A 12,774-nucleotide genomic window follows, 5' to 3' on the forward strand; every position below is an offset into this window, starting at 1 on the left:
ACAGAATAAACTGAAACTGAAACAAAATTTGTCAGTTTATTCTGTTTTTTGAAAAACTTGAAAATATGACTTAGGCCATTATTTTAAGAAGGTGACGATATATGTATGTATGTATGTATGTATGTATGTATGTATGTATGTATGTATGTGTGTGTGTGTATGTGTGTGTGTGTGAGTGTGTGTATATATATATATATATATATATATATATAAGGCGGCCTGTCCAGGGTGTCTCCCCGCCTGCTGCCCAATGAATGCTCGTTAGGCTCCAGCATCCTGCAACCCCAATTGGGATAAGCGGCTTGGATAATGGATGGAAGGATATATATATGTGTGTGTGTGTGTGTGTGTGTGTGTGTGTATATGCATATATGTATGTATTTGGAGTAGGAAAATGTCAGGCGAGCACTTAGAGGGCGATGTATTAATTACTTTTCTCTCCGACTGGAAGGCTGTTTGCTGAGAGGGTTAGTCAGCCATCCTTGTCCTTGTATGCAGCCTAAAGAGATGTCATTTGGGGCAGCGACTCACTTCATTGCGTTCTAGATTGATCCTGCTGGCTATGCTGGCGACTGGCTATGAGTGCATCTCTAATTGTGTGTGTGTGTGTGTGTGTGTGTATACACGTGTGCTAATGTGACTCGGCAACCATATTTTGTTTCTTTGTGTGTTTGTGTTCATATCATACATGTCGGCATTTTTGCAAGTGTCAGTGTGCATGACCCACACCGTGTGTGTGTGTGTGTGTGTGTGTGTGTGTGTGTGTGTGTGTGTGTGTGTGTGCGCAGTATACTTTTACATGTTTTTTGATTGAGATGTTAGAGGATACCAACGTTAGAGGGAGAAACAGAGGGGGATATCATGAAAGATAAAATAGTGGTGCAGCAGCGAGACAGAGAGGCAGACAGACAGCACAGAGGGGGGAGGGAGGGAGGGAGGGAGAGAAGATAGTACCCAGAAAGCAACACAGGCCACGGCTTACTTGTGTTATTATTGTGAAGTGGTTTTCTCAGGCTAATCTCTTAGGGGACGTGTTCACTGTAGAGCTTGTCCAGTCCTCCAGGGTCTCTCTCCCTGCTCCTGAGCTCTTGAGTCTCGCCACCCAGTCCCCCTTCAGGTCTCTGGGAGGAGTGGGCCGACACCGAGCCTTTCCTTGGAGGCTGGAGACACACAAGCAGCCGATAGTTATTGACGTCTACATCGCATCTCACTCTTATTTATTTTTGTACTCGAGGGGTAAGAGTGCAGAAGAGTTGTCGCCTCCCTTCCGTAGGTCCCTTTAGTAAACTGGCTAATAAAACCGTATTGATCCTACACATACGCTGACACTATGGATGTCCTGTGGAATGGCTGCCGGTGGTGGGGGGATACAAGCAATGAGCTCGTTAGTGGGTTGATTGAAAAAGTGGATTTTTTTATTCAACACAATTCAATTAATCAGTTCTGCTTAATTACATTATAATTATAAATTATAAATATAATTATATTATATTTATGTATTATTTTATATTATTTTATTATTTTTATGTTATTTTATATCATATTTGTATTATAATTATAAATTATAACTATAATTATTATATTTATTATTTATATTATTGTATTATTATTATTTATATATTATTTTATAGGATTATATATTATATTTATATTAGAATTATATATAATTATAAATTATAAAAATAATAACTAATTAATTGGATAATGGATGGATGGAGTGGATACTTAATTACATTAGATATTATAATAGGATTAGAAATTGGAATATTAGAATTAGAACATGGGAATTAAGACAGTCTGCAATGGAAGTATTGTGCTTATGGATGTGGAGAAAACATGCACAATGCCTGCATCATGGGGGATTTTTAAGTTTGTTATGATTTTTTTGTTTATGCATAGATAAGCATAAATAGGATAAAGTAATAAATGAATAAATAGGGTTTATATAGCACAGTAAACTGTATTGTCTCGCTGTACTGCCAATGTCTTCTGAGCAAAAAGCAGTGTGAGGATATTTAATACTCTTTTGTGGGCACGTTAAGCAATCATGTTTTTTTTTTTCAAAAGGGGGGCACCGCAAAGTAATTTAGTGCATTTTTGCACCGAAAGATTTGCGATCCATGGACCGTTATAGCTGTTCTTCTGAAGGATTACATGAAATGAGATCAGAAAGAGCCGTCTGTATGTAGCGCGCACAGCGCATGGAAGCATCCGCCCACGGATGACGAACAAAGACATCGGAAGGCAATTTCCTTTACACAGCGCATACATCTTTTATGCTATTTTGGATTTCTTATCATAAGAAGCTATTACACAACCAGCTGTGGTAGTGTTGGAGAAGTGCAAATGTTTCGGCTGGGTTTTCCATTCCAAGCACCAGTTAGATGGTATGATTTACATGTGTATTCTGTTACACACATGAGCTTTCTGTCCTTCTTTCCTGCCATCATAGTCTCGTCCTCTGGATTCACCATGTCAAACTTGCATGCACCGTTACACATGTGCACACGCACACGCACTCGTGGGACGGACTTTCTGTATTCTATAGTTGAGCGAGATGCTGGTGCTGCAGCGGTAGCACAGCAGCGGTGGTGTGATCACCGACGTCTCCACAGCATTGATCTGGCTGCTGGCAGGGCTGCAGAGAAGAAGGCTGACATTAGCTGGGAGACGCCCCCGGGCGCTCAGCACAGATAGCTGCTGGACTGTTCTGCTCCGGGGTTCACAAAGGAATAATGAACAGACGGTAGGAAAGGCAGATTGCGATGGAGAGAGAGAGAGAGAGAGAGTGCGTATGTGTATACTTGGGGAGGGTGGTGGCATGTGCACCAATTCGGTTCTCACTTGAACTCCTTAAAGCCCTAAGGATGTCACACCTGGAGCCCACAGAGCGACATCTCAGTTGATGTCATCACACCCTCCACTGGCAGCTTTCTCACCACAACCAAACAAAGCCATAGCTGTGCTAGCACCACTGTCACCTCTCTCTCTCTCTTGCTCTCTCTTGCTCTCTCTATCTCTGTCTCTCTCGCTTTCTCTTGCTCTCTCTTGCTCTCTCTGTCTCGCTCTCTCTCTCTCTCTCGTGCTCTATCTCTGTCTCTCTCACTTTCTCTTGCTCTCTCTTGCTCTCTCTGTCTTGCTCTCTCTCTCTCTCTTGCGCTCTCTTGCTCGCTGTCTCTCTCTCTCTCTCACTTTCTCTTGCTCTCTCTGTCTCGCTCTCTCTCTGTCTCTCTTGCTCTCTCTGTCTCGCTCTCTCTTTCTAGCTCTCTCTTGCTCTCTGTCTCTCTCACTTTCTCTTGCTCTCTCTGTCTCTCTCTCTTGCGCTCTCTGTCTCTTGCTCTCTGTCTCTTGCTCTCTCGCTCGCTCGCTCGCTCGCTCTCTCTCTCTCTCTTGCTGTCTCTCTCTGTCTCTGTCTGTCTGTCTGTCTCTCTCACTTGCTGTCTCTGTCTGTCTCTCTCTTGCTCTCTCTCTCTCTCTTGCTCTCTCTGTCTCTAACACCCACCCACCCACCCACCCACCCACACACACACACACACACACACACACACACACAATACCAGAGTTACACACACCAGCACATCCATCACCTACTGTGTGTCGCAGGTCTCGCCATCCTTTGAGTAGCAGGCTGGGGTGACCTGTGTAGGTCAAAGCACTCTGGGGAGGATGCCTAGGCTCCGGAGGAGCAGAGGCTCAAACCCAATACCTCATCAAAAGAGGCTCTGCAGCGGGTTATTTGAGTTTTGGTCAGAGGAAATGAATTAATTCTTGTATTAGAGACATTTTGCTTCCAGTTAGGGGTATGAAAAGTCATTATCTTGCTTATTTAGCACAATCTTAGATCGATGTGCACACTTGCGGCGACAGACGTTGGACTTTTGAAATAATTGGAATGTTCTAGGTTGTGATGAGCTTCCTCGTAGCTACAGTTCTGCTCATGCGAACGATAACAGTTTTCATTATCGGTTCAGTTTGACTCGCCTTGTTTTTCAGCCCACGTTGTCTGACCTTGTTGATGCACAGTCAGTCGCCTGAACACAACACGTAATGAGCTGAACCGGGGTGCGCGCCGCTGTCCTACTTACACTTAAGGCATAATTGAATCACGCGTCGCGGAAGGAAAGAGAGCCAACGCGGAACAGGAAGGAGCTGCTCCCGTCGCCGGCTTCAGATTGACTCGCCGGCGAGAAACTTGTAATGGGGACAATGGTGTACAACACAACCTGACTCACCGAGACTAAGAACGCATTAACCGTTATGCATCCTGGGAGCAGCTCGCTCTGCTCTCAGACACACACACACACGACCATAACACAACAGCATACTATCCACACACACATAGACCTGCATGTTTGTATATGCAAATATGCACAAACACACACACACACATGGACACACACTTGTGCACATACAAACTTCAAAGATACCCCACAAAGAGTGGGATTCAAACGGAGGGGTGGGATCCTGCCCCGCTACTTCAAAGCTCGCCTTCCTTTTGAGGCAAAATTGGCTCTCCAGTCTCCTTCCCCATCTCTCCCCCTCAGCTGTCTTTAATCAGCCAATGCAAATGCACCTTCTTTCTCTCTTTTCTTCTCTTCTTGTCTCTTTTCTTCTCTTCTCTTCTTCTCTTTCTCTCCATCTCCGTGTCTCTCTCCCTGGCTCTCACCTGTTTTGTTAGCCAAGCGGCGAGACGTAAACCAAGTTAAATATTTTATCACGGTGCTCTGTAAGCAGATGGTTGGCCGAATTAATTGAAGACTCGTGGAGGAGAAGAGGGGGGCAGAGAGAGAGAGAGAGAGAGAGCAAGAGAGAGTTCATGGGAGCTTTTTTTCCCAGAGTGATTTGAATATCTGTTATGATTTTGGCATAAACTTGGATCGCCTGCGTGTGCCTTGTTGGGCAGTGCCAGACACTTTCCTGCTTGAAATTGCTTTTGAGATCCCCCCTGTCTTTGGAGTCAAAATGAAATACTTCTGTTTGTCTTTTTTTTTTCTTCCACTTTTTTGGACTTCATGACAGGGTAAACAAACCCTTTTGGGAGGGAAAGACTTGTGACAGACGGTAATGTGGAATAAAGTCCCGGCAATAGACACTGAGCACTAAAGACTCCCGTGGTGCCGGAGGTGAGACTCTCTGAGGGAGTTGCTTTTTAACCACTGTCTAAGGCAGATTTGTGCTCTCGCTGAGTAGCAACACGGTGCTGAATCAGACACCCTCGCTGACCTGCTGTTTTTTTCCAAGGATATTAGCAAATTGATCTGCCCAAAGATTATTTTCTTTGCCCCTATAAACAGATCAATTTTGCCCACTTATAATCCAATGAGACGCAGTGCACCAGACTGCCCTGTCAGTCTTCAGTTAACCTACCAAGAGTCCGTCTATTGCCAAGAGAGGACAGGACATGATTTTCTCTCTTTGCTGGGATAATGCATATTTTCATCACTTGTCTGAACTCTGCACAACCCGTTCTTGGAGATGTGGTATCATTTATGTAAGATGCTACTTTAAATTACAGTAATGGTCGCTCCACAGATGGCACAGAAGCTTAAAAGTTGTGTATGCGGGGCATCTGGGTAGCGTAGCGGTCTGTTCCGTTGCCTACCAACACGGGGACCGCTGGTTCGAATCCCCGTGTTACCCCCAGCTTGGTCAGGCAGCCGTGTCTGTGGGTGGGGAGCCGGATGTGGGAATGTGTCCTGGTCGCTGCACTAGTGCCTCCTCTGGTCGGTCGGGGGGGCCTGTTCGGAGGGGAGGGGGAGCTGGGGGGGAATAGCGTGATCCTCCCAGTCGCTACGTCCCCCCGGTGAAACTCCTCACTGTCAGGTGAAAAGAAGCGGCTGGCGACTCCACATGTATCGGAGGAGGCATGTGGTAGTCTGCAGCCCTCCCCAGATCGGCAGAGAGGGCGGAGCAGCGACTGGGACGGCTCAGTAGAGCGGGGTAATTGGCCAAGTACAATTGGGGAGAAAAACAGGGGGGATGACGAGAAGTTGTGTATGCATGTTGTGTTTTAACTAGTTCAACATATGATTTATGTTGACGTGTCATTATCTTTTCTTTCTCTCTCTAATTCAGGGCCAGGTCATGTTTCGGAACGGGGAAAGGATGGGCACCATCAAATTCAACCAGTTCCAAGGTATGTAGGTCACAGAAAGCGACGTCTTTCCGCTTGTTAAATCTCCACATAGTAGCATTTTCTTTCTACTCATCCAGCTGGTACTGTACGCGCACTACGCCAAGAGTCCAGAGGACACAAAACATAGGCAGAAATGGTGTATCTCTCCAGCAAACCTCCACCTTGCTGTGGGTAATTGTATTCCTCCATGTGGTAGCTGGTTGTTCTCTACGCAGATTTATCTATCTGACTTTGGACAATCCCGGAGATTGCTTCCAGCTAGCTGTGGAAGTTGCAGCCAAGCAGGGCCACGCCGCCGGGTTTGGGGGATGTGAGAATATCCCCGAGATTGCATCTCGATTTGAGGGATTCCCAGACCTGATGCTCCTGTTCAGTCCTCTTCACCCTCCCATTTTTATATTCCCCACCGCCTCCGGCAGCTTGCATTACACTGGGCGGGAGGATGTAGGGAAGAGGGCACAGCGCACGTGTGCCCGTTTTGTGTGTGTGTATGTGTGTGTACATGTGTTCAAATGTGTGTTTTTGTGCATGCAGTTTGCGTGTCTTGGTGTGAATGTGTGTCCGTTGGAGAAAGGATAACAGGGAAAGAAAAGGAGTAGCATGTGCGGGCTTGTGCGTGCACGTGTATTGCGTCTCTTTGTTGACGGAGGTGTGTTTGTTTAGCATGCAGGGATGGGGATTGTGCAATTGTGTTGCAAATATGAGTGCGTCTGTGTGTGCGCATAAGCATGTGGCTCCTCGGGGTAGGGAGTCCTGTTTGTCTGGGAAGTGATGGAGCGGCCAATCTATCGGAAGGCCCCTGGTATCTGTGGGTAAACAAAGAGAGGGGCTGTTGTCGTGGCTCGTCTACCAAATCAGCGGGCACAATTTATTGCATTGCAGGAGAAATCAAACAAATGTGCCAGATCGAAAGCATAGCCTACCCCTCAACATTCTCCCGTGCCCCACCTCCCCCTCTTCCATCTCATTTCTATTGCTTTTCATGTCTTTCTTCCTCACATTCTCTGTTTTTGTCCCTCATCACTTCCTCTCCTCCCGTCTCCATTTCCCCCTCATGCTTCTTGTCCACCTATAGCTGAGAATATACATCTTACTGCGTCTTCCCTTCCTCCTCCCATTCCCCTTCTATCCGTCATGCGGTCTTATTAAGCCTCTTGCAATCCCCCCGTACCCCTCACTCCACAAGTTCAGAAGAGGCGAGAAGAGAGGAGTGGGCTGCTTGAATATTTCAAAACGCATTGATCCTCGATATAACCCTATCATCCGTCCTCAGCTTCTGATCCTTCTCTCCTCCCTGTCAGACACCCTCAGTCCAAGGCCCTGACGCTTCACATCCTTTTTTCTCTCTTGGTTGTAAGAGGTAGCCACCATTAATGTGGATCCCAGTAACTGCCCCTCCCTAACGCCTAGTCACCTCAAATTTATGTGAAGAAACTAGACCGGGGGGTCCGGGTAGCATAGCGGTCTATTCCATTGCCTACCAGCAGGGGCTTGGTCGGGCATCCCTACAGACACAACTGACCGTGTCTGCGGGTGGGAGGCCAGATATGGTTATGTGTCCTGGTCGCTGCACTAGCACCTCCTCTGGTCGGTCGGGGCGCCTGTTCGGAGGGGAGGGGGAACTGGGGGAATAGTGTGATCCTCCCATGCGTTACGTCCCCCTGGCGAAACTCCTCACTGTCAGGCGAAAAGAAGCGGCTGGTGACTCCACAATGTATTGGAGGAGACATGTGGTAGTCTGCAGCCCTCCCCGGCTCAGCAGAGGGGTTAGGAGCAGTGACTGGGATGGTTCGGAAGAGTGGGGTAATTGGCCAGATATAATTGGGGATAAAAAGGGGGGAAATAGACCGGTAAGTAGAGAGGGTGGTGTGTTTGTTGAAGGGCTGGACAACATGGTCCAGAAAGGGCCCGGTGTGGGTGCAGGTCTTTGTTCCAACCAAGCAGTTGCACACCTGATTCTATCAGTCAACCAACAGTCTTTGCTAAGGACCTTGATTTGTAGACTCAGATGTGTAGCTGCTGGGTCGGAACAGAGACCTGCTCCCACACCGGCCCTTTCTGGATCCTGTTGCCCGTCCCTGGAAGTGTCAGGCTTGATCCTTTAGAAAAATATTCATAGGCTGTGCCTCCGTGGAGAAGTACAGCTTGAGTAGTCATTTTCCAATTTCCTATTTTTCATTCAGCTGCTTCAGATTTGGACTAGCGACTCTTCTATTATTAATCCACCCCCAAGCAACGATCAACCTAATGGCGCTGACAAGAGCATCGTTGTTCCGAGTGTGCTTCAAGTGGGTCACAATCCTCACCCTGTCGTTCAGAATCACCTTTATACACACCAACTCACACCTGACTGCGTATTGAGGTGGATTTGCTGTGCAGATAAGTGACTTTAAAGGTTCTTCACGTGCATTTAATATACGGCGGACATTTAATATACGGCGGACATTTAACATACGGTGGATCAGGTTTTGAAAATCGTAGTGGAGAGCTCAACATGGCCTGTGGGAATAGAGCCTCGGCATGGTATTTAGCAGCTCAAAGCAGGACTGCTGATCTGTCCGCTTTGGCTGTTCGGATCACAACGGAGAACACGGTCAACAGGGAAGCCGGTCACTGATCCCGGATCAGCGCTGACGGTTTTGGGAGACCGTGTATGCATAAGCTATTCATGGCACTAAAAGCAGTCCCACTCGATTGTTCATCGAGCATTTTCAGCATCGTTTGGCACTTTCATCTCAGAACTGGAAGTGAGGTGAGGTGATGCGGCGTCGCAGAGGAGAGAGGCGAGCAGGGGGCGTCATGCCACAATAGCCGACGTTATCGCTCATGTTCCCCGTCAAGGACAGTACTGCTGAGGACCTCAATGGGCCAGTTGCATAATAGTGATAACAATTAGAGGTGGAGAGAAGAGAGAGAGAGAGAGAGAGAGAGAGAGAGAGAGAGAGAGAGAGAGAGAGAGAGAGAGAGAGCAAGGGCCTATACACATCCATGGAGACTACACGGAGACTTGTACTGACTGTGAATCAGGAAACAGGGACAATTTATTTGTCATTTCATCTCGTGGGCTATGTACACAAAAGAAACAAAATTCTGTTTCTCTCAGCCCACAGCAGTGCAACACAAAAGACAAAAACACATATCCAGAACCACCAAAAACAACACCACCAAAAACATGCAATACCAGAGAGAACGGAGAAACAAAAAAAAAAGACAAAATCACAAGCAGCCAACAACACAGTCCACCCAGTGCAACACCGTCCAGAGAACGAACGCCGGCCAGGAGGACTGTTGGAACTGCCGCTCTGCTTGGGCTAGCAGTTAGCTTAGCCCTCCCCGCTTCCGCATCCTGTCAGACCGCCTCGGTGTTTCCTCTTCAGGCACAGCTCCAGGCAGGGCCGTGATCCTTGGGCCCATCAGACGCGGCAGACCAGGCTCCCCCAGCTGATCCACTGCTAGCTCTCCAGCCAGACACCTTCGATGCACCTCCCCGGCACCCAACACGACGACACAAATGCAGACGTAGACAAAAACACTGCGCAGTTGACGCTAGGCGAGGCCGCCGCCAGACCGCCTTGGTGTTTCCTCTCGGGCAGGGCTGAGGCCTAGCAGTTAGCTTAGCCTGCCCCGCTTCCACGTCCTGTCAGACCGCCCTCAGCACCTCCTAGGGCGCAGCTCCGGGTAGGGCCGTGGTGCCTGGGTCCACAGGACACGCAGACCAGGCCAATCCAGCACCAGCTCTCCCAGCCAAGAGAAATCAACGATCAAAATAGAAACTTCACACGATGACACAAACGTAGACGTAGACATGGATGAAGACACTGCAAACTATGCACCACCATCTTCCCACACCGGCGTTGAAGAAAAATCTAAAAGAAAGCAACCCTCTTCCCAACCCTCCTCTCCTCTCCTCTGTGCTCAGTTGTGTCCTGAAGGGAGCTGATTGGGTGAGAGTGCTGAAGAGAGACGACCCCGGTTTTTTTGACAGGCTCATGCCCCTTCCAGTATCACATGAGGGACATGTCTCGGCTCTTAAAGATGCTTTATCCTGAAATAACTTGGTATTGAAGAGGACCCCAGAGACCAGAGCTGTGTCTACAGATGGATTGCAGTTTTAAAACATCTTTCTTGTGGCTTCACTGTGGACTTGCCCATGTCGATGTATACTGCATTACAAAGAGCAAAGTGGACAATTGATTTGATTTATTATGCCCCCCCCCAACCTCCCACCATACACACACACACACACACCCACCCACACACACACACACACACACACACACACTACGTATCCTGAAGATCATGTGCATTATTTATTTATTTGTTTGTTTGTTTGTTTATTTATTATCTATCTATCTATCCATCCATCCATCCCCTTTTTTCTCCCCAATTGTATCCAGCCAATTACTCCACTCTTTCTTGCGAGCTGTCCCAGTCACTGCTCCACCCCCTCTGCTTATCCGGGGGGGCTGCAGACTACCACATGCCTCCTCCCATACATGTGGAGTTGTCAGCCGCTTCTTTTCACCTGACAGTGAGGAGTTTCGCCAGGGGGATGTAGCGCGTGGGAGGATCATGCTATCCCCCCCCCCCCCGAACAGGCACCCTGACTGACCAGAGGAGGTGCTAGTGCAACGACCAGGACACATACCCATATCTGGCTTCCCACCTGCAAACAGCCAGTTGTGTCTGTAGGGACGCCCGACCGGGGGTAACACAGGGATTTGAACCGCCGATCCCTGTGTTGGTAGGCAGCGGAAGAGACCGCCACGCTACCCGAATGCCCCCTGTGCACTGTTTAAAAGGCATTAGTTGCTGTGCTGTATTTCAGCCATTTTGGGTATATTAGCCCACATCTTAAAACTTAAACTGCGTATCTCACCGACACTCTGCCTGGCCGGAGTAACCAGCATGGGTCCGAATGTGTGTGTGTTGTATGAGCTGGATGTGAGCGCTCCGTCGACCCCCGCAGGTTTGGCTGTCGGGGCACCTTTCTGTACGGAAAGCTGCATCAGCGATTGGTTTTTGGAAGCGTTCTTCTGTTGATCTATAGGAAACTGCTGTCGTTGATTGAAGGCTGGCTCTACATTGACTCCACCGTGTCAAAGTCCCGTCCAAACTGGATTAACATGTTTATGTAAATCCTTGTCTTTTCTAAATATAGTGACCTCAAGCTGTTCTCCAGTAGCCTGGCGAGAGTCTCCTGTCACGTTCATTCACGCCTGCAAAGGGTGAAACCGGATCGGATGGTAAACCTCCACAAGTCGGTTGTGGAGGTTTACTATCTGTAACGCTGTCGGGGCTCTTTACACCCCTTGGCTGGCATCTTTATTCATCATGTTGGGACTCCGAGGCATTTTCTGTGTTCATCTGTTGACTTAAAGGATTGGAAATAGGAGTGAAACCACTCGTTGGTGTACGACTTTACATCATGTTTTTATTTTAGGAGCTGGACCTGGGACAGTTGCCAACTTGATACTGTTGTAGCACATATACAACCCTGAAAACCTTCACCTTGTGTGTGTGTATGTGTGTGTGTGTGTGTGTGTGTGTGTGTGTGTGTGTGTGTGTGTGTGTGTGTGTGTGTGTGTGTGTGTATTTATTGTTCTTTCAACAGAGGGCCAAGAGGTGAAGGTAGGAGAGTACAACGCTATTGCTGATGTACTAGACCTCATCAACAACTCTGTCAGATTCAAAGGTAGGAGATACAAGTGTGTGTGTGTGTGTGTGTGTGTGCACATGTACATGTTGATTAACAGTTTAATGATCACTGGAGAAACAAGTACTTGTATGTCCTAATGCTACTCAGCATCCTTTTTTGGGGGGGGCTTCCCCTTTTTCTCCCAAATTGTTCTTGGCCACTCAGAATAACTCAGAATTTGGTGAGGATGAAAATTATATAAATCAAAAATCATATGCTATGGCCTTCACAGTCACCAGATCTCAACCCAATTGAACACCTGTGGGAGGTTTTGGACCGATGTGTTAGACAGCACTCTCCACCACCATCATCCAAACACCAAATGAGGGAATGTCTTTTGGAAGAATGGTGCTCATTGCCCTGTGATGGCCTGGCGGCCTGTCCAGGGTGTGTCCCCCGCCTGCCGCTCAGTGACTGCTGGGATAGGCTCCAGCATCCTTGTGACCCTGAGAGCAGGATAAGCGGTTTGGATAATGGATGGATGGATGTACTTAGCCAATTACCCCCACTCTTCCGAGCCATCCCGGTCACTGCTCCACTCCCTGTGCCAATCCAAGGAGGGGTGCAGACTACCACATGCCTCCTGCGATACATGTGGAGTCGCCAGCCGCTTCTTTTCACCTGACAGTGAGGAGTTTCACCAGGGGGATGTAGTGCATGGGAGGATCATGCTATTCCCCCCAGTCCCCCCCTGAACAGGCACCCCGACCAACTAGAGGAGGCACAAGTGTAGCGACCAAGACACATACCCACATCTGGCTTCCCACCTGCATATTGTGTCTGTAGGGATGTGCGACCAAGCCGGAGGTAACACGGGGATTCAAACCAGTGATCCCCGTGTTGGTAGGCAACGGAATAGACCACCACGCTACCCGGACGCCCCACTACTCAGCACTCTTATCTCTCTTTCACTTGCTCACTCACACACTGTGAATACCTA

The 12,774-nt window shown here is 48.1% G+C and overlaps 1 protein-coding gene across 1 annotated transcript in view; it reads left to right on the forward strand.

Annotated features, from left to right (window-relative positions):
- Nucleotides 1-12,774, forward strand: part of gabbr2 (gamma-aminobutyric acid (GABA) B receptor, 2) — a 296,990-nt gene that overhangs the window by 184,009 nt on the left and 100,207 nt on the right. The window contains exons 8-9 of the mRNA XM_056298819.1: nucleotides 6,076-6,136; nucleotides 11,751-11,831. Coding sequence (XP_056154794.1) covers nucleotides 6,076-6,136; nucleotides 11,751-11,831 — 142 coding nt within the window. The remainder of the gene's footprint in view (nucleotides 1-6,075; nucleotides 6,137-11,750; nucleotides 11,832-12,774) is intronic.

Source organism: Lampris incognitus, chromosome 18 (assembly GCF_029633865.1).
Source record: "Lampris incognitus isolate fLamInc1 chromosome 18, fLamInc1.hap2, whole genome shotgun sequence".
In the NCBI taxonomy this organism is placed as follows: domain Eukaryota; kingdom Metazoa; phylum Chordata; class Actinopteri; order Lampriformes; family Lampridae; genus Lampris; species Lampris incognitus.